The sequence below is a fragment of the Plodia interpunctella genome, chromosome 22 (assembly GCF_027563975.2).
Source record: "Plodia interpunctella isolate USDA-ARS_2022_Savannah chromosome 22, ilPloInte3.2, whole genome shotgun sequence".
NCBI lineage: Eukaryota > Metazoa > Arthropoda > Insecta > Lepidoptera > Pyralidae > Plodia > Plodia interpunctella.
Genome location: NC_071315.1, coordinates 2593574 through 2615727, shown reverse-complemented (window position 1 = coordinate 2615727; position 22154 = coordinate 2593574). Strand labels below are relative to the sequence as shown.

The 22154-nt window shown below is 37.9% G+C and overlaps 7 protein-coding genes and 1 pseudogene across 7 annotated transcripts; 3 read left to right on the top strand and 5 right to left on the bottom strand.

The window, feature by feature from the left end:
* The first annotated feature begins 823 nt into the window (after positions 1-823).
* On the top strand, positions 824-2388 carry LOC128679719 (uncharacterized). Its single transcript, XM_053762136.2, has 2 exons — positions 824-1273; positions 1439-2388. Exons 1-2 carry the CDS (start codon positions 824-826, stop codon positions 2258-2260), a joined length of 1272 nt encoding a protein of 423 aa, XP_053618111.1. The 3' UTR covers positions 2261-2388.
* A 100-nt stretch (positions 2389-2488) lies between these two features.
* On the bottom strand, positions 2489-3868 carry LOC128679724 (spastin-like). The gene is made up of 2 exons (XM_053762141.2): positions 3521-3868; positions 2489-3073 (listed from the first exon to the last, which is right to left on the bottom strand). The coding sequence occupies exons 1-2, from the start codon at positions 3866-3868 to the stop codon at positions 2489-2491; spliced, it is 933 nt and encodes a 310-aa protein (XP_053618116.1).
* Positions 3869-4485: 617 nt separating this feature from the next.
* On the bottom strand, positions 4486-6320 carry LOC128679729 (uncharacterized; annotated as a pseudogene).
* A 633-nt stretch (positions 6321-6953) lies between these two features.
* On the top strand, positions 6954-11926 carry LOC128679718 (uncharacterized). The gene is made up of 2 exons (XM_053762135.2): positions 6954-9181; positions 10170-11926. The coding sequence occupies exons 1-2, from the start codon at positions 8739-8741 to the stop codon at positions 11086-11088; spliced, it is 1362 nt and encodes a 453-aa protein (XP_053618110.1). The 5' UTR covers positions 6954-8738; the 3' UTR covers positions 11089-11926.
* Positions 9181-12052, bottom strand: LOC128679723 (uncharacterized). The gene is made up of 2 exons (XM_053762140.2): positions 11920-12052; positions 9181-10124 (listed from the first exon to the last, which is right to left on the bottom strand). Exons 1-2 carry the CDS (start codon positions 12050-12052, stop codon positions 9277-9279), a joined length of 981 nt encoding a protein of 326 aa, XP_053618115.1. The 3' UTR covers positions 9181-9276.
* A 368-nt stretch (positions 12053-12420) lies between these two features.
* On the top strand, positions 12421-17087 carry LOC135309944 (uncharacterized). The gene is made up of 3 exons (XM_064436690.1): positions 12421-13335; positions 14258-15125; positions 16975-17087. Exons 1-2 carry the CDS (start codon positions 13010-13012, stop codon positions 14841-14843), a joined length of 912 nt encoding a protein of 303 aa, XP_064292760.1. The 5' UTR covers positions 12421-13009; the 3' UTR covers positions 14844-15125; positions 16975-17087.
* On the bottom strand, positions 13342-14251 carry LOC128679731 (uncharacterized; the record flags this gene model as incomplete). Its single annotated transcript, XM_053762146.1, has 1 exon — positions 13342-14251. A coding segment is annotated over one exon (861 nt), but the record flags the coding sequence as incomplete, so codon positions are not given.
* Positions 15267-18402, bottom strand: LOC128679733 (uncharacterized). The gene is made up of 2 exons (XM_053762147.1): positions 17910-18402; positions 15267-16460 (listed from the first exon to the last, which is right to left on the bottom strand). Exons 1-2 carry the CDS (start codon positions 18040-18042, stop codon positions 15541-15543), a joined length of 1053 nt encoding a protein of 350 aa, XP_053618122.1. The 5' UTR covers positions 18043-18402; the 3' UTR covers positions 15267-15540.
* Between the last annotated feature and the right edge of the window lie 3752 nt (positions 18403-22154).

Here is a 22154-nt window from a genome sequence, read left to right as displayed (position 1 = left end):
AAGATAATATACTCGTATGCGTGTGATCAGCTTGAAGAGCAAGATCGGACTGCCTTAATTCTATCTTAAAGATTATCTCTTATCCTATAAACAATGGTTCTTATTGCTAATGTTTCCTGGTATCATTACCAGGAAGTTACACGAGGTTTTATCTTAATGTCGTAATTATAATAAGGGCCATTGTTTGATGTCGGATTATGGCGACATAACTCCAGTTAGATATATTTTCAAAAGTACATGGGGCAGTTGCTAGGCCGAAAGGTAAGCAAGTCATTTCATAAATTACTCCTTTAAGCCGGGTCCAGACGAGTGTAACGTGTAATGTAAGATTACGTGTAATTTAGTATCAACAGTGTGGACGGCACACGAACTCAAAGCGAATTGTGAACGCGAAAATATTTCAAAAGCTGTTTCCACTCAGTTGCTACGAACATGCCGAATAGGAAGGTCGTGATAGCTGGTGCGGCTTTTATTTTCATGTATTTACTAACTGAAGACCGCAAAAGTCGGAAGCGTCGATGGTGGAAAACTAATTTGTATAAAAGAAGATCTTCTTTACTTGTGGAACTAAAATCTCAACATATAAGTGGTCAATATAAAAACTTTACCCGGATGTCGCCTACTGACTTCGAATATTTGTTAACAATCATTGCGCCTAAAATATCAAGACAAGACACTATAATGAGATCTGCAATTTCGCCGCAAGATAGACTGGCTCTAACACTAAAGCCGCGTTTTCACTTGGCGACATGTCGCAGATACTTATCGCTCGACATTCACGTAGTTGTGTCTGCAAAAGTTGTGGGACAATGTCCCGCGACATATGACTTGTTCACATTGGCCAGTCGCGACCAGTATGTCGCCCGAGGAGGTAGTGTTGTTCAGTGCAGCTTACATAATAATTCGGAAGACCATAGCAAAACGTAAAAAAAAGAGGTGGTGGGTCCGAGAATATTTGCAACAAAGGGAAAGTTCAAGTTTACTAAGCAGTCTAAGGATGCGCGACGGATCTTTCGAAAATTTTACTAGAATGTCTAGAACCGATTTCGAGATACTTTTAAATATGGTTGGGCCGGCCATAGTCAAGCAAGATACAAAGTTTCGAAAATCTATCGACCCTCACATCAGACTCGCAGTAACATTGAGATACTTGGCAACTGGAGATAGCTATGGTTCATTGTCCTATACTTTCAGAGTGTCAAAACAAGTAATTTGTCATACTATACCAAAAGTTTGCCAAGAATTGATAAAGGCATTAAATTCTTTTGTAAAGGTAAGTATTTAATATTTTTTAATCTCATATACCCTTACTTACGGTAATAATACTACAAACGTTTACCGTAAGGTAAGGGTTACTATATACTTATGTGGTATTTTTAATTTTATATCGATATTTTATAATGTATGTTAATTTATTGATATTATACTTGAATTTCAGACTCCAACCAATGTAAATGAATGGAAAGAAAAATCACGTAATTTTGAAATATTATGGAATTTCCCTCACTGCATCGGAGCGATTGACGGAAAGCATGTGTTACTAGAAGCGCCACCAAATTCTGGCAGTGATTATTATAATTATAAAGAAAATTATAGCTTGGTTCTCTTAGCAATTGTGGATGCCGAGTATAACTTTGTATATGTTAACTGTGGTGCAAAAGGGAAATCGTCTGACAGTGGAGTGTTCCAGGAAACTCCATTTTATAAAGCACTTAATGAACAGCAACTGAATTTACCAGATCCCGAGCCACTGACCCAAGGTGGTCCGAATATAACATACGTTCTGGTGGGAGATAGCGCATTTGCTCTATCGGAAAATATGATGAGGCCCTATCCCGGCATTCATGAAAAGGGAAGCTTAAAGCGGATTTTCAACTACAGGCTCTCAAGAGCAAGAAGAATAGTTGAAAATGTTTTTGGCATTATGTCTGTAGTGTTTCGCGTATTTCGTAAAGCTATCCCATTACGTCCAGTAAACGCTGAATTAGTTGTAATGGCATGCGTGTACCTACATAATTTCCTGCGACGTAATACATCTTCAACCGCGCATTATACACTAAATACCACATTCGATTTCGAAGACGCTGCCCATAATGTTGTGGAAGGTTCGTGGCGAAGGGAATTGAGAAATAATAATATGAGAAACTTAAATATTCATGGCAGGCCTCCTCCTCAACCCGCTCAGGTAATAAGAAACCACTTTGCTGAATATTTCTCCAGTGCTCAAGGAAGTGTCCCATGGCAAACAAATCAAGCATAGTCTGTTAAAAATTTGAATGGAGTTTTTTATTGTCTAGGTTTAATGACCAAGGAATAAATGATAAGAATCTTAGTGTCCTTAGGCACATATTGAAAAACCACTAATAATAAATAAAAGATTTCATTAATTTTAAGTATTTATTTATTTCCCTTTGATATTTATTTCTTATATATAAATGTTTATAAAAGTGACAGAAAATCAAGGTTATTATTATTACAAGTATTATAATTATTCTTTGTTTTGCGTTTCTGATTCAAAGTGGGAAACTAGTTCCTGAATATTCTCAAATTGTCGAAATTCTATGTGAGTTGGTTCTGCAGATGCTCCATTATCATTATTAACATGAGAGGCATTAGCAGTGACGATATTATTATTAACAGAATTTGTTGAATAGGATGACTGTTGAGAAGCAGAACGGTATCCATAACTTTGATAACTTTGAGTATCGCTTGAATTAGATCCCATTGCGTTTTCTGTATAGTTATATTTTCCCATCCTAGCCTCTAATAAGATATTATTAATAAAGTACTTCGTCTGTAGCACAGCATGTTCATTCTTTATATTTCTTAACTCTGAAGCTATATAGTCGGCGTAAATTTGATATTCATCTTTTGGTTGATCCATCCTGGCTTTTGCACTCTTCATTATTTCATATACCTCACTCAGATCATCTTTTTTCCTTTTATTTTGAGTATTTGTAAGCGGCATTGGTTGCGTTGGTAATGGTGGCGGCGACGTTGGTGCTTCTGGTGGTTGCGTTAATACTTGCGATGCCGCTGGTATTTCTTCGTGTGCCACCGAACTTTCAGATGTCTATAAAAGGAAAAAAACAGTCTAAAACAAACATTAAATCACGCAAAAAAATTATACTATATGCTCGAATTGTTCCTAATTTTACTTTCTTTTCTGTCAAATTTGTAAACTGTAAAATATATATATATATTTATTTTATCTTATTTTTTTATATTATTTACATATAATAATAATATGGCTCTCGATTAAAAATAAGGAACTCGGAAGTTATAAAGAAAACTTTAATCAGAATGTAACAGTAATGCGAGAGTACAATCAAATCTTAATTCTCGATAGCGTGTCGGTCGTAACTTCTACACGCGCCATCTTGTCAGCGTCCCTCACCCCGCGGGAAGTGGGGCGACCATCTACTTAATGGCAGTCAGATTCCCACAGATAGAAATAAAGAAAACTTGAAATTAAACTAAGCTACTGATAAACACATTTTACACATTATGAGGAGCTTACCTGCGCATTCATAGAGTCCATACTGCCCGAACTTGTCGCCCCTTTTACTAGGAAAAGCAGCGAATCATACGCAAACCAGTTACTTTTGTGAACATCCCCACTTGCACTTCCTGTAGATTTTGAGCTCGCTATTTTTTTTCTCTCCCTGAGAAACTGAGACCTTATGTTGTGTATTTTTCCCTCGACGTCTTTTCTAGGTTTATTTAATGTAGTCGCGATAGATTCCCATGCATCATTTTTTTTTATTTTGTTTTTATAATCACTATGTGAAGTGTCCCACAATATTTGCGAATTTTGATACAACTCGATAAGGGTCAATATTTGCTCACTGGACCACACTACTGCCATTTTTAGAACACAAAGCGACACACGTTCTCACTACTCAAAGCCTGTCCGGCGACTGTCGCGGGACACGGGAGTCGCGACCTGTCCGGCGACACGTAAATGTCCCCTGCGATGTCGGGCGATATCGCGCGCGACGTCGCCCGACACGTAGAATTGATGTCGAGCGACAGAGTCGCGGGACAAATGTCCCTTAGTGAAAACGCGGCTTAAGATTTTTGGCAACAGGAGATTCATTTACAAGCCTTCAATACACCTTCAGAATTTCAAAACAGTCAATGTCTTGCATTGTACCAGAAGTTTGTGAAGCGATTATAAAAGCATTGAAAGAAAACATTAAGGTGAGTTTTACATATTTTTATTTATTTATTAAAATAACAAATTAAGCCAAATTAAATTATTCCAAAATTAAAATTAGAAAGTTGAATCAAATTGTATCTTCAAATCATGTAGTACAAAATTTATTCTTTTCAAATCAGGTCATTCACAAAGTCTACATCTTCATATGAAGTTTGAGATAATTCTGAGGGAACAGGTGAAGCATATGGAGCAGTAGGGCAACTTGTTTGATTTTGACCTGTTGAATACCCTGAAGTAAGTTCTGAGCGATTAGACAAAGAAGATTGATGAAGGAACCGAGCCTGTTGTATACCCACTGTAATTGAATGCCGATGGATAATAATGTTGAGAAAAGTTAGTGCACCCTTCATCGGCTTTGAATATTACGTCCATTATTGCTCGCTGCACGGCATTTTTAGTACTTCTGTTATATTGTTACATCTTGCTGCATATAAAATTTGAAAAGAAAAGGGTTTCACTGTCAAAATTGTTTGGATTATTGTTCCGGGGTTCAGGAGTAGGACTAGAAGCAGCACTCTTAAGCAGGCCAAGAGCCTCCGAAAGCATACCCATTTTTTTATTTTCGTCTGATTTCTTTTTTTTGGGGGCCTGACCAGTTGGTGATATAAATTCTGAACTGTTATCATTTTCGACACTTGTAGATGCACTCTGTTCCGGTTCATTTGTAATCTGTAATTAAAAAGAAATTCATTGTTTCAGCTGCCAAAAACAGAGTCAGAATGGATCCAGATCTCAAACAGATTTGATGAATTGTGGAATTTTCCCCATTGTGCCGGAGCCATGGACGGTAAACATGTCATTCTCGAGGCTCCGGTACATAGTGGCACAGAATATCGTAACTACAAATCTAATTTCAGTATAGTGATGTTTGCTTTAGTAGACGCGGAATATAATTATAAATTTCTGGATGTCGGATGTCAAGGCCGCATTTCAGATGGTGGAATTTTTAAGGAAACTGAATTATATAAAAAACTAGAAAATAATTCGTTAAGATTGCCTGCACCTGAAGCACTGCAAGGTAGAAACAAAGTAGTACCATATGTTTTTGTAGGAGACTCTGCCTTCCCTTTACAAAACAATATAATGAAACCCTATCCAGGAGAATACCCCAAGGGATCGCCGCGAAGAATTTTTAATTACCGGTTAAGCAGAGCTCGCAGGATTGTAGAAAATGTATTTGGTATCACAGCATCTGTGTTCAGAGTTCTACGAAAACCTATGCTCCTTCAGCCCAAAACCGTGGAGACTATAGTCATGGCTATTGCACACTTGCATAATTTTTTGAGAAACACGGATTCATCTAAAAACTTGTATGCACCCCCTGGCTCACTTGACAGCGACCAAAACGGAAGATTATGTGAAGGTAGTTGGCGGAGAGATTGTGAAATGTCATCTTTACTTCCATTGAATAATGTACCTAGAAGAGCTGCCTCAACGGCAAAACAAATTAGGGATGAGTTTAATGACTATTTTATGAACGAGGGTATAGTTTCTTGGCAGAATACATATTGTTAAGTTTTTTTTATCAAGTCGAAGGAAACTAGTTCAATGCAGTTACCTCTGTGTTGCGTCGTTTCCTTGGATTATTTCGATCTCCTAAAAATGCCAGCGCCTCGTAAGCAAACCATGTACTTTTGTACGTTTCATCCCCACCTGTAAAATAAATTACAATAAATAAACAATACAATAGAATATAGTACATATATGTATAGTAAAATATAGTAGAATATAGTAATATAGTGGGTATACAATAGAAGTAATAATTGTACTAATAGCAAGTAAGTGATAATACCGTAAAAACTAAATTAATAAATAAAAGTGTGTAATATGTAAAGCAACAGAAATTTATAATAAAACATACCTTTTCCGGAACTATGGCTCTTCTTTACTTTTCCTTTTTCTCTTCGATGTGAAGCAAGCAAACTAATCATTTTGTTTTTGCATTCTTCTACATCTCTTTCCAATGAATGAGCAATATCACTCCAAGCATCGTGTTTCAGATTTTTTTTATAGTATTGCGGGTTTTTTGGATCCCAAATAACAGGTTTTTTTGATACAAACTAATAAGTTCAAGCGATTGTTCGTCACTCCACATCATGAACGTACATACGACACAACCGTCACGAACGCCGTCCAAACGAGCACTGCGAGCGTCTTTGTGTTCGCGCGAAAAACCGACAGCCGATGGATCAACCCCGAGCGCCGCGCGAGCGTTACATGTAATGCTCGTAGTGCCGTCCACACGTAGAATTCGTGTTACATTACACGGTGGATTACATTACACGTTACACTCGTCTGGACCCGGCTGCAAATGCTAAAAACCTGCGGTGTTCTCTCGCTATGGGAATATGAAAATAGGCTTGAGACAAATCGATTTTTGTCATGAAATCATTTCGGTTCAAGCAAGATGGTACTTTAAAGTGATTCAGTAAATGAAATTTCGGTGGCTTTAAAAAGTAATTCAAATTTCTGAGATCAAAAATGCGTCGATTGGATCCGTCTGATTTCTGGCGAAGAAATATGGGAGATATGAAACCAGATTCACTTTGACAAACTTGCGCAGCACCAGATTCTAACAATTGATCTATTTCTTGAGACATTTCATCATTGGCTAATGTTTGATGGCGTAAGCAAACTTTTTTATCGAACCTGTAGCAGAGCGGTCGTTTAACGAAAGGTGTACGATATCCTAATAATATGGACAGTATATTCTTAGGTGCCCCTATTGTTTCCCAGGTGTGAATTTTGTTACTCACCTGTCTTGCGCGAAAGTTAGTACTTTCTATTGCTTTTCGTAAGTCTGGTAATTGTTTTCTTTGGTGTAAATCGATCAAATCGTTTACCACTTTTCCGGTTGGCGGTTTGCCGAAAGCCACTACCAATTTGTTGTGGTCTATCTTTGTCCGTTGATGACGTAGGGGCGGGGGCACGTCTCGTAACTGGTCGGTTCGTGGAGGTAGTTGTTGTTGATCTACGAAATTTACTCGGGAAAAGTTTCGACACACCTCCTTGTTCTTTTACAAGCTCTCCTAATTGATGCTCCGAAAACAAATGGTTACCCGAAGGAGGGATAGAATGAAGCAACTCGTTTAGAGTTTTATTAGCCGGTTTGTAAATTGCCCTTCTTTGTTGGATGACTTCTGCCCGTTTACCACAGGTGTATTGTAGGAGAGCATCTGACGTTTTTCTGAACGTTGAATCTGGGGCCAAGAAGTTTTTATTAATTTCCCGTCTTACTTGTGGCGAAGCCTTTTGGTAGATCTCTTGAAATGTATCACGCTGCTGTAACAGCCCATGTGTTATAGCTCCCAGACATAAGTCCATTTTTTCAAGTACAGATACAAGCTGCCACGGGGATGTAACGGTAGCAAGATTACTATTTACTTTTAGGGCTGTGAATACTCGACTACTACTATAGAGTTGCCTAGAACAATTTCTGTACTTCTGCATACCGTATATTTTGCCAGCTTTCGGATCCAAATCTTTGACATGCTATGCCTTGGTTTACATGTGTTTCCTTGGCTTTTGTGATTTTTGCTTCAGACTCTTTGGTTCCAGGAGTAAAATCCTCAAGTTCTAACTCTGGCTCTGCCTGCTCTATGTTTTCTTCTTCAATTAGTGTCTCTTCCACCAGGGGGGGAGCTACCCAGTCATCCTGCTCGATGTGATCATCAAGATCTTCCTGCATGGACACAACTGATTCATTATCTACTTGCGGGGGGTTCGCATTTTCATTAAGCATCCTTGTCACATTTTCGTTTGTGGTTTGTACCATAAAGCATAACTTCTCGAACATAGCGTTCTGATGAGCCATAAAGTCCGTCAGTTTAGCTTCTTTATATAATCCGGAGGGATCGGGTGAGTGGCTTCTCTTAGAAGTGGATGGGACACTCGAGGTTGATTCTATCTCTGTGTTGTCGAGCCTTTCTGTGCGTAAAATCTTAGAGGCCTCATGTCGGGAAATGAACAGAGTTTTCAGCGAGTCTAAGGTATCCAAAAATTTAGAATGCGATGGCGTCTGGTGTATTTTGGATGTGATAAACAACGGAGCGTATATGAGAGCCCGACCTAAAGGCCATCTTAACATGGTGCGCTTAATGTGCTTATAACGGTGTTCGCTGAGATTTAGATCTGAACTGTAGGCTTTTGCAAGCCTTGTTGTAGGAATGGCAAAGCGCAGTCTGCACTCCAGGTCTGGCGATATCGTCTCCCCAAACAAGTCTTTGTATTCGAGACGTTCTACAACCCATCCTCTCCAATCGCTTGGGTATAGTTCATCCAAAACAGCTACTATGTTGTGAAAGAACTTTTCTTCTTTGTCGGACGGCACCCAGTCAGCAAGATCACCCATGGTGCATGGCGCCATCTGAAAATAGCGGGCGTTGTTGTACTAGTTTGCATGTGGTAGTAAGCCCAGATGACCGTCGGCTGGTCAAGCGACATTACAGGTGTCGGTTAAAGGTCTTCGCAACTCTACTCACACTCTCGATGAGTAGTCAACTAGTTGATCCACCCAATGGTCACTAGTGGACAACGCGGTGTCAAGGAGTGGCCAACGCGGTGCCAACGAGTGGGTAATGCGTATTCAACAGACAACTCGTCTAACCTCAGTTTTCGGTTAAATTTTGTCCAAAGAAGTCGTGTTGCTTATGAAATGTCGAACTTTACATTCAGTGAACTGGCGATTATAGCTATTATATTTGATAATGAAAATGAACGAAACAGCAGGAAAAGAAGATATTGGGTACATGATATGTTGCGACAAAGGAAATCAGAAGGGGAATATTGGAATATCCGGAAACGTCTGCTAGATGACGAAGAAAAATTCTATATCTATTTCCGTATGCCGAGATACTTGTTTTATTATATACTTAATATTATTGAGGACGACATCTACAAAAGAAACACGCGATTTAGAGAAGCTGTATCACCGGAAGAAAAGCTGGCAGTGACATTAAGGTAAGCAATAAGAAACTTTTTTATACTTTATATGTATTTATTTATATATCAAGTTAAAGGATAAATCAAAGCAAAGCAATTTTACTTTAATTGTGTTAAGAAGAACCATCAACCCTCGATTCTTCCATAGGCGTTGTATTTTGCTGTTGGGTGCTAGCGGTGCTACTACCGGTAGTACCTGCATTTAGGTTTTGAGTTGTGTAGCTACTACCGGTAGTACCTGCATTTAGGTTTTGAGTTGTGTAGATACTACCGGTAGTACCTGCATTTAGGTTTTGAGTTGTGTAGATACTACCGGTAGTACCTGCATTTAGGTTTTGAGTTGTGTAGCCAGAAGTTCCTGGTGCAAAAAAATCATCATAGGAACAGTTTCGATTATTTTGCAGTTCTTGTATTTCAGCTTCCGAAACTAAATTAAAAATTCTTGACTTTAAAAGTGCTTGATTATAGGTAGATAATTTTTTTACTGTGCTAGAAATACTTAAAAAAAAATTATCCATTTCGTCATTCTGCTTTCCATCTTCATCGTGTTTGTTTTTTAATAAATATTCCATTAAAACCGCCGATGCACTTGTTTCTTGCAATTTCTTTCGTTTTGTCGTTTTTGGAATGTCAGGAAACACTGATCTAGATGAATCGTACATAGACACCGAAGATTCAGGACGCTCCGAGGTAATTGACGAGTCTTGAGATTCTTCATTATTAGTCACATTGGCAAGAATTTCCGCAGCAGATAAGCTATTTTCATCATCACCATCATCTGTGTTGTCCACTGACGTCACTGTAGACCGTTCTTTATAATGTGGTAATAAAAAAGACATTTCAGTTTCATATTGCCATTTTTTATTAGTATTAGTACTCTGACCACTTTTAGTTGCTTTCTTTTTAATGGCTCTTCTATGATATTCCCTTAAGTTTTGCCATATCTTCTTACATTCTGACGCTGTAACAAAATAATATAAATATAAAGAAAAATTGGTTGTTTCAGGTACTTGATTAGTGGCTGTTCATTTAGGACTATGAGTTCAAGCTTTCGGTTAGGCGAAAGTACCATCCGGTCGATATTAAAAGATGTGTGCAATGCGATTATAAATACAATGAAGGGGAAGTTCATGCCCACACCTACTACCGAAGACTGGAAAAGAATCGCAGATGGTTTCAATAAAAAATGGAATTTTCCAAACTGTATAGGTGCCATCGACGGCAAACATGTAAACATAATTGCCCCTCCTAGCAGCGGCTCGCTATTTTTTAATTATAAAAAACACTTCTCTATCGTCCTCATGGCTATCGTCGATGATAAATACAGATTTATAGCTGTCGATATAGGGGCCTATGGCAGGAATAGTGATGGCGGAATTTTGGCATCGTCAAGATTAGGAAGAGCGATTGAAATGAATACATTTAATATTCCAACTGACACACCATTACCTGGTACTGAAATAATAATGCCACATGTTTTTGTAGCCGACGAAGCGTTTCCTTTAAAATGGAATTTATTGCGACCATATCCACGTTCAAGTGGCATTTCAGAAAAGGAAAGAATATACAATAATCGCTTATCGCGAGCTCGCAGAGTAGTTGAAAACGCGTTCGGCATCTTATATCAAAAATTTGGAATTTATAATAAGAATTTGCATTTACACCCAAAATATGTTGATATTGTGGTCTTTGCGACGTGTATTTTACACAATGTCATGCGGTGTTATAATATAACATCCGATGATGAAGTCAACACAAGGCAGAGTTCGGCCAATAATGATGATGAACAGAGATTACTAAGTAATCTAAGTACAATTCCAGAAGATATAAGTGAATCTTCGGCATCTGCTTTTGAAACTCGTGATATGTTTGCAACTTATTTTCAATCTCCCGAAGGACGAGTTCCGTGGCAGCATTTAATATAGATCATGGATAATTAATATGTAATAATCGTAAGAAGTTGGTTATAATATTATTGGCTTATTAAGAATATTAAACAAGTTTCTATACTAAGGTGGGATTTTATTACTGATTACCTATATTAAATAAACGTAAGGCACTTTATTATAACATACAGAAACCCAAACTAAAAATAAAATATATATGACGTAGATTTAATATTTTATATCAGTAAATTCTGGGATTTTATATTACTGTATGTGAAAAAAACTAATTTTTACGATAAACCAAGATTTTTCGAGTGTCCAAGTAGAAAATCGTAGGTACTGTTAACTGTACAATAACATACCTACTTTTTGGATGTAACAGGTTGAATTAAATTTTCTCAACAATGTACTTTAATGAAATGACTTAAAAGTTTTAACATTATTTTTAATATCTATTAGAATCACACATATTTATTTGTTCGATAGTTGAATTTCTGTAGATTATGGCAAAATCAATAACTCAATACCAACACTGAAAACGTCACAAATATAAATTAATTATGTTAATAGTATTTTATGCAATAGTTGTATAAGAGGGTTCAAAAATGGTGAGTGGCGTGGTGAGTGTTAATGCAACGTCGCATACAAAACTTTTTCTACGACTAGGGATTAAATATAACAAACACAGCAATACCGCATAATTAAGAGCGGGAAGTTGTATAGTCACATATGACAGTTAGTTTTTGCAAAATTCAATTGCAAAAAAGACTAGATCGACTTTTTTGCAATTGAATAAGACTAGCTTTTATATAGGTGTTCGGGACTATATAATTAACAGATAAATGTACCGGAGTAGAAAAAAATTCTTACCTGGTTGCGACAATACAATAGCGATTTCATTCCATGCCTTTTCCTTCTTATGTACGTCACTATATTTCGGATCACTAAGGTCGTATAGTAGCGGATATTTTCGCACTTCTTCTATCAACTTTTCTTTCTGCATGATTTTCGAAAAATCACCGTGTACCGCCAACGTGCACTCCGTCCTTCGATTCTATAGTGAATGATGGCGGGCGGGGGGAAGGCACGGGGCGGACGGGTGGGCTGGCAAATGGTTGCCCGTCACGCGTCAGTCGCAAACGCATAGTCGTTACGTGGACAACGTGTGGTCGTTGCGTGGACGACGTATGGTCATTGCGTGACAAACGTGTCGGGGTTGACCTCTAGTGTACGATGCGTAGGCCACTCGTTGTACACTACTTTATAATCATTTTTTGAAATTGAACCTTGAACGTATGATACAGGGCTTTAATTTCAATGTCTAGCATAGAGTCGAGTCGTCGGTGAGTTGTTATAATGTGCGAAATGCTCACACGACACGTTGGCTGCGTAGTCGTCGTGTCGTCCACCGTGCAGCCGGCATGTCGCCCGCCCAGCCTACATGTCGGCTGGGCGAGGAGGCGTCAGTCGGCTGGCGAGCAGCCGACAGTCGGCTAAAATAGTCTCTAGTAGAAGACATTTGCACATTAAATAAGTGCATCACATGAGACCTCCCAGGGCTTTCCTGAGATGTTTTAACATTATGTGGTGAGTTTGCCGTCTATTGAGCGGGCAATCACAAAAATAACTAAAATGGGGCTTTCCCATTTTGATATAGTACTTACCTTGATTTATATGATACGTAGATCACAGTTAATAAAATAATACGACGAATGTTTCGTCCTCCAACTGTGATATTAGAACACGTGTTGTCACTCTAAAGCCGCGGTTCCACTGCAGCGCACGCTGTGCACGGGCACGCTGCGCACGTATTCATTTGTTTAACAACGTGGGTCAACGTTTCCACTGCAGCACACGCTATACACGAATAATATAACCTCACGACTATGTCCGACTATAGCACAGCACAGTCTTGACTCATACGCCTTGTGGATACCACGCATTTCATGAATCTTGTAAAATGACATTGGAACTGAGTTTGTTAGACAGTTCGTCAGACGATGAATTCGAAAGTGAGATCGATGATCTATTAATAAGTGAATTGCGAAGGGAAAGAAAAAGAAAACACCGTTTTTGGATAGAAAATCATATTACATTCAGAAATAATCACGGAGAATACAAGACGTTATTTATGACACTAAGTAATGAAAAATTTGAAGATTATTATCGACTATCACGACACCATTTTCAAATTATACATGAAATGATTAAAGAAAAAATTGAAAAAATGGATACTACTTATCGAGAATGTATAAGTTCTGCCGAAAGGCTTGCCATCACCCTGAGGTAAGTCGTATCATATTTTAAAAAGTGAATTCAAACAGTTGTTAAGTGGCTGGCATCAGGCAAGGTGCTGGCTGTTATTATCGGTCAAGTGGCTGACATCATGCAAGATGCTGGCATCAGGCACGGTGCTGGCATCAGGTACGGTGCTGGCATCAGGCAGAGTGCTGGCATCAGGCAGTGTTCTGGTATCAGCCAGTGTGCTGACATCACGTAAGGTGCTGACATCGGGCAAGGGGCTAGCATCAGGTAAATTGGTGGTTTGATAATTTGTGGCACTTGTGTATCCATAAGAAGACGAGGTAGATGGCGTGGAGCAGTAGTAATTATTTACTGAGTCATAGGACAATGCTTCTTCTTCAGCACGAGTAATTGTTTCAAAAATTTCTCGTTGTACTCTCAATTGTAAATACTTTGGAAGATCGCGTGTCTTTTGACAAAGACTAGCGAATAAATCAGTTAATGCATCTCGTGGTCGATTTGAATCAATTTGTCTCATTCTTTCTTCATTTCTTTCTATTCGTCTTTGCTCTCCATTTTTCTCGCGGATCCGAAGAATCTCTGTTATTTCCGTTTGCATGCTGTTCTTCTTTTCAGATTGAATTGTAGACGATGTTGCGAGTGGAGGATCAGGAGGCGGGGCAGGCGATTCAATAGAATCGTTATTCGTATTTGTATCCGAACTGTTTTGAGTATCTTGACTTGTCTCTTGTAACTGACTTGAGTAATTTGAAGAAGTTTCGTTATTTTCTTTTTGTGTCAGTAAAAATTCCATTAAAGCCTCGTACTTCCATGGCTTCAAGTTTTGTGCTGCCTGGCCCGTGGAAGTTTTACGTCGACGCAGAGCTTCTCTATGGCTGTCTCTTAGTTTTTTCCAATGGGATTTCGCTTCTTTACCTTTAATATAAAAATATGTATGTTACAGATACATGGCAACAGGAGATTCATACCAAACCATAGCTTATAGTTACAGAATCGGTAAAACCACTGTAGGAAGGATAATCAATGAAGTTACCGATGCTATATGGGATTGTTTAAAACCATTAGTTCTAGAAGAAATTAAAGATGAACATAAGTGGAGAAAAATTTCTGAAAATTTTCAAATTTCTTGTGACTTTCCTCATTGTGTTGGAGCTATTGACGGCAAACATGTGACAATAAAAGCACCTCCAAACTGTGGTTCAGATTACTTTAACTATCTTAAGGCCGGGACTCCACCAAAGCAGAGATGTGTGCGGTGTGCTGTGTGCTGTGCGAGAAGAGATGTTTTTCAGCTCGCGGGACTCCACCAAAGCGGAGATGTGTGCGGTGTGCTGTGTGCTGTGCGAGAAGAGATGTTTTTCAGCTCGCGGGACTCCACCAAAGCGGAGATGTGTGCGGTGTGCTGTGTGCTGTGCGAGAAGAGATGTTTTTCAGCTCGGGTGCGGGGCGTTGAGTGCTCAGTACGCATTCTGACACGAAAGGTAGACGATGTCGCTATTATTACAAAAAAAGTATCTTCTTTTACTTGAAGAAGAACTACAGTCTGAAGAAGCAGAATTGATAGCTTTATACTACCTAAACAAAAGAAAACATCGGTTTTGGAAAAGAAGTCACTTGTATTACCATACCAGTCATGGAGAATTTTTTACTCTGTTTAATGAGTTAGATGATGAAAGTTTTACCAAGTCCTACAGACTACCGAGGAATATATTCTACGAACTACATAACTTAATTAAACCGCATATATTTAAGCAAGATACTAACTACAGGAGATCTATCTGTACCCAAGAGCGGCTAGCAGTATGTTTGAAGTAAGTACCTACCTAATTATTTTTTTGTTAATGTGTGTTATCTGCGTTTGAATGTGATCAGTCTTTTTTGAGTGTTTGTTTTTTTTTGTGTAAAAGGGCTAAGTGAGAAGTACTCAAAACGAGAATCAAGAAGTACGAGAATACATGAAAAATATTATGTAAACTGAGGTATGTAAGGATTACGAGAAATCGAGATCCGTTGTCTCTTTCTACCCCTCCGGGAGACTGGAGTGATGCATATTATGTAAAAACCAAATATATTTTTATATTATCTTATTTATTCATAAAGAAAACAAAAAAATCAACTGCCGTTCTGGCAGTAGCAAAAAAAACGTAAGGTTATATTAGAAACATAACGTACAAAAAAATTATAACAGTAAATCACATGAGACATATTGCTTTCTTTTCCATATAGTTACAAATTATCATATGTGTCTTCTTCGTTTCTGAATGCTTCTATCTGTTCATCGGTCATGTGCGTATCTTCCAAGCTTGGAACAGGTGCCTGTGTCGAACTTGGACCCGGTATTTGTGTTGAGCTAGGAACCGGTGCCTGTGTTGAGTTAGGACCACCGGCCTGTGTTGATGTAAGAACCGGTGCCTGTGTTGAGTTAGGACCACCGGCCTGTGTTGATGTAAGAACCGGTGCCTGTGTTGAGCTAGGACCCGGTGTCGAACTTGGACCCGGTGCTGAAGTGTAACCGGGGGAATACCAATTATTTTCATTTGTGTTATACCATGTGTTTTGTAGCTCAAGTTCTTCCAATTCTAAAAGAACATTGAAAATTTTACGTTTAGCCTGAAGCTGCATATATTGAGAAAGCTTTTTTACACTTTTTGATATCGACAGAAAAAAAGTGTCAATTTCGTCAAGGGTATTATTTTTCTCTATCAATGATTGTATTTCTAGTTTTTCTTGGCGTATTCTTTCACGGTTTGCATGGTGCTGTATAAGTAAATTACTTATTTCATCCGATTTTCTTGTTGCATTTCTGCATGTCGAGGCTGAGACGCTTGATGTCGGTGACGGCGAATGTTGTACAGATGGACGATCTTCTGGAGTGCTTCTTGTATGATTGCTTGATGTTTCAAAAAACTCATCGGTTACATTACTTTCCAATGAATTTGTTTCCTGTTCATTTATATTTGTTTGTGAGGTATAATTTGTAGTCCTGTTTCTATTCGTCATATATGGTATCAAAAATTCCATTACCTTCTCATATTTCCATTCACGAATTTGTTTACCACTCTGTCCACTTCTAGTGGCATTCTTCCTTTTTAATGCGTCCCGGTGGCTGTCTCTCAACTTTTTCCACTTAGATTTAGCCGTTTTTACTGAAATAAAAATAATTGAAATCATTATAAATATTAAATGTTGACATTGCCATAGTCAAAATATACTTACCGCATTATCACTCATGCAGAATTTATAACCATTATAAATATTTAAAAAATACCAGAGTTTCAAGGGAAACCAATTTATAAAAAAAATATCTGAAATCAAACAAACAAAACGGATTGTATCTCTCGTACGTGGTCGCGGCAGACGGCGGCGTCGAAATTTGAAATGTTAATAAATAACGAGTGATAAATCCATTTTATTTGTTTGATTTCAATGTGTTGTGCTCGTGTGAATCTTAGACTTTTGATTGTTTCTTTTCTATTATTTAAAAATGGCTATAACTTTTGAACGAGTGAAAATTCTGTAAATACATAATTTCAGTAATGCCTAATCTTTTATAGTTCCGGAAACAACACGACACTGATTAAGATATTATTTTGAAATGACCCTTCTATTCTAACTGAAACCACGACACATAAATATAAATCTATATTATAATTATTACAGGTATTTGGCGACTGGTTCAAAATTTTCACAAATAGCTGAAAATTTTAGGATTGGAAAATCGACTGTTCCAAGAATTATAGAAGATGTCTGCGATGCCATGTGGACAGTATTACAACCTTTGGTTATGCCAGAACTTAATAAAAATGATTGGAAAAAAATTTCAAAGCAATTTGAAGAAATCTGGCAATTCAAAAACTGCGTCGGGGCCATTGATGGCAAGCATGTGTACATGTTTGCACCCCCAAAATCTGGGTCCTCATATTACTGTTATAAACACAGGTTTTCAACTGTAATGATGTGCGTAGCCGACGCTACCCGAAGAATAATTATGGTAGATATAGGTTCAATGGGAAGGTTCAGCGATGGTGGTATTTTTGCTGATAGTATATTCGGAATTCGTTTGAGAGAAAACAGACTAAATCTACCACAGCCACAACCCTTGTACCAAAATGGAGAACCTGTACCGTTTGTTTTTATTGGAGACGAAGCTTTCCCTTTGATGACTAACTTAATGAGACCATATCCACGCGATAATTTAAATAACGAAAAACGAACATACAATTATAGACTTTCAAGAGCTCGTCGTATTGTGGAAGCTACATTTGGTGTATTATCACGGAAATGGTACGTATACCGTAAAGAATTTGAATGTAAAATAGAAACAGTGGAAAAAGTGATAAAAGCAACGTGTGTTCTACACAACTTTTTAATTGACAAGATGCCTGGCTATCTAGATAATAATGAAACGGGTTTGGCCACGACTATGTTTAACGACACAAACGTGGAAAATCTATTATCGAATGACAATATGGATGCCTATCAAGTTCGAGAAAAATTCTGTAGTTATTTCAACAACGAGGGCGCCGTTCCATGGCAAGACACTCGTATTACAACATTACTTGAACGAAATACTTAATATAATAAATTGCACTTACCGTCAGATAATTGAGTTTCTTTCAAAACGTTCTCCCAAGCTGCATCTTTGACGTCAGTAAGTTTATAGGTATCTATTGATGTGTTCCATAGACATGGATATTTTTTTACTGATTCAATAAATTGTTCATCCATTACGTTTTATTTAAATTAACTAATTGTTTACGTTGAAAAATACAAACTGCACAAATTATTCACGATAAAAGCGTGTGCTCGCGCGCACGGTACTAGCAAGATGGCCGGCCGGCGCGCGCGCGGGGTTCTGCGGGTTGCTAGCGGGCGAGAGGGGGGAGGGTGACATCGCTCACTGCACGCCGCTCACATCTCTCGTCTCCACTGCGCGTCGTCCGCGCACAGCTCACATCTCCGCTTCCATCGCGACATACAAATATTACACATCTCCGCACAGCGATCTCCACTGAAGCTGAGCGGAGAGAAGACGTGTCAATAACTCAATTCTATTGGTTGTTTAAAAAACATCTCCTCTCCGCTCGTCTCGTCTCCGCTTTGGTGGAGTCCCGGCTTAAAGATCACTCGATTGTGCTTTTGGCGGTTGCTGACAGCAAAAAAAAATTCATAATGATAGATATTGGATCTAAAGGAAAATTTAGTGATGGGGGAATATTACGAGAAAGCAACTTTGGACAGAAGTTATATGGTAATAATCTTAATCTTCCACCTGATGAACCACTTGTAGAAGGCGGCATCGAAGTTCCATATGTCTTTATCGGAGATGAAGCATTTCCTTTAATGTGTAATTTGATGAGACCATTTCCCCGAGAAAACAATATAACACAAAACAAAAGAATTTTTAATTACCGTCTTTGTCGAGCAAGACGAGTGGTAGAAAATGCATTTGGAATTCTGAGTGTGCGTTGGAGAGTTTACAAAAGACCCTTTGAGTGCAAAGTAGATACCGTCATAAGAGTAGTTAAGGCAACTTGTGTGCTACATAATTATCTAATGGAACATGGTCTCACCTATGATTCAGTAACAAATGCAGATATAACGGCAGCTTCAATTGAAAACCAACTTTTAGACATAAGACACTTGGGGTTTAGAAGTTCCAATGACAGTTTCTTTATAAGAGAAGAATTTTGTTATTATTTTAATCATATTAATGTTTTGAGCTGGCAACAAGCCCGTGTCACAATTTAAAAAGTAATTTGTAAAATTAACTGTAAATTATTATATATTATTAAATATGTTATATAATGTATGTATAATAAATATGTTACCAACTATCTGCATAATCCGGTATGCATGTAAATATTTTATTTTATTATACACAAACAAAAATTTTACTCACCATTTGCCATTTCACATTCCTTGGCTATACGTGCCCAAATCAAATCCTTTTTACCGATATCTCTGTAGGATATATCGTTCATTTTCCATAAACAGGGATGTAGTTTAACTTTTTCTATAAAGTACTCCATAATCAATCCAAAAGCTACGAATCTAAGGCTGATTAATAAAAAGGAACACAGTACTGTCAATACGTGCGTACGCAACAGAGAACAGGAATCGACAAAATGGCGCGGACGTCGCTTCCCCGCCCGTCTCGTCCCCCACCCGACTATCCCGCCCCGCTTTCGTGTACCGCGTGTACAGCGTGCATGGCGTTGCCAACGTTGAGCCACGAGCGCGCATATCCTAGCTAGCTACGCGTGTCAATTCGTGCGTAGCGTGTCCGTGGGTTGCAGTGGATACAATCACATATATTTTCTTGCAAAGCGAAGCTTGATGCACGTGCGTAGCCTCTCCGTGCGCTGCAGTGGAACCGCGGCTTAAAGGTGGTGATAGACGTACGAACTTAAAGTCTGCGGTTTTTAAGATCGCGAACTTACTTGTCTCGACGTCGGCGATACACGCGCCAACTTACTCATACCGTATCGCGATGTCGTCCACTGAAGAAGCTTTGTGTTATTTAGGAATTATATCGTATTACATTTCAAAAACTAAAAACAATAGACGAAGGCGAAAAGTGTGGGTTAAGAACTGGCTTACAAAAAGAGAGCGTTTATCACATGTGAATTTAGTAAGAGAGTTACGTGAAGAGAAGGAAGATTTTCAGAATGCCTGAGCCTGTGTATGAAGAACTTTTGTGTTTAGTCACACCAATTATAGCTAAACAGGATACTTGCATGAGAGAAGCTATTTCACCGCATGAACGTTTAAGTGCAACATTACGATTTTTGATAACAGGTGGAACATATAAAGATGTAATGTATTCGTCAGCGATATCAAGACAGTCATTGGGGTACATAATTCCAGAGACATGTGACGCAATCTACTCTGCACTGAAAACATATTTGAAGGTATGTATCATTTATTACATACTTTATAAATAAAATAACTCAGTACAAATAATCAGACTTTATTTTGCAATGGCACATTAACATTAATGCTTAACAAATAAATTTACTCTTGAACATATACAAATGTAACGTACTATTTTATTTATTTTTAGTTATTATTATTAAAGTTTAAATATTCAACCAGGGTGTCCGGGATACTAATAGTTTGCGAGTCTTGTGTCAAGTTAAATGCTTGTGTTTCTTGCAGCTAGACTGGAACAGCTGGCATGTGTATCAATGGTTTTTGGGGTACCTGGACTGGAACTGGATTATGTATACTTGTATTGAATGTTAATGTTTCAAACCGTCCCAAAAAAATAACTTCATTGATGAGCTTTTCAGCTATGCCTTGTTGAATAGCAGTCATGTTGCGGAGTTTAATTGCGACATTTTTTCCAAAACGAACATCGAAGATTACAAAACCCAGATGATATTCATCATCTGGGTTTTGTAATCTTTTACCTATTAACGATATTGTGTCTTCAATGGCGGCATTGCCGTGTCGCTTACGACGTGCAGATGAAGCAGCAGATGTTGCAGGTGTCGCGGGTGATGACACGTTGAAAAGGTACTCTGTAAATAAAAATGATATGATATCATTTATACTGAATTATGGGTTTTTTTGTTACAGTTCCCGAGTTCAGAAGAAGAATTTGAAGAGTTTGAGCGTACATGGCAATTTCCAAATTGTTTAGGAGCCGTCGATGGTAAACATGTAGCTATAGTCCCTCCTGCCGGAACCGGCTCACTTTTTTTAAATTATAAAGTGTATCACAGTATTGTACTTAATTAATTATAAAGGGTATCACAGTATTGTAATTGAATTGCAAATGCAAATTATGAATTTATTTATGTAGATATTGGAACAAATGGACGTATTTCTGATGGAGGTGTATTACAAAAAACTACATTCTTTCAAAGATTGAATTCCAAGCGCTTAAATCTTCCTAGCCCCAGAAATCCAAGCGGACATTCAGAAGAATTGCCTTATGTATTTATTGGCGACGAGGCTTTTGCTTTGAGGACAGATTTTATGAAACCGTACCCACAAAGGCAATCACAGGCTAGCTCAAGTAAGAGGATATACAATTATAGAGTATGCAGGGCTAGAAGAATTATAGAAAATGTTTTTGGAATTCTGGCGGCAAGATTCCACATTTTTCTATCGCCTATAAATACCAGTGTGCACAATATTAACAAAATAGTTTTGGCATGTTGTGTATTGCACAATTTTTTAAGGAAAAAAGTAAGACAAGTTTCCAGTCCACATCAGCACTTTGATAGTGAAAATCACGAAAATGGAACTATTGAATTGGGGCTGAGACCACAAAATGGAGAATTACAGTCACTACAACAAACACATCGTCGTAACCCCACTCAAAATGCAAAAAATATCAGAGAAAAGTATGAAACCTACTTTAATACTAGTGGTGCAGTGTCATGGCAACAAAGAATATGATATAATAATAGTATTTTTACCTGGGTATCATTTTCACTATGTTCAGCATCAAATGTATTTTCATTTATAGCTGTCTCCTGTTCGCTGCTGTCTATATTGTCAGTTGATTGTTCACCTGTAATTAAATATAAACCTTCTAAATTAACTTTTGGTTTTAATGTTCAACATCACAATGTCATTATTGTAATGAAACAAAGTGCTATAATAGGTACTCTATTTTAGGTACCTACCTAATTTAGACACAGGCATAACAAAGAATACGCACGTATAATATAATAGTGTATAGAGAAATTCTTTAATAAATAATTAAACTTACCTTGGCCTTAATCTTTGAGAAATTCAAGCTGACTGTAATACCATAATTTTGGCACGTATACCTGGTCAGTTCCTGAACCTGTCTTCTTGCTATCTTGCACTTTTTTATGTTC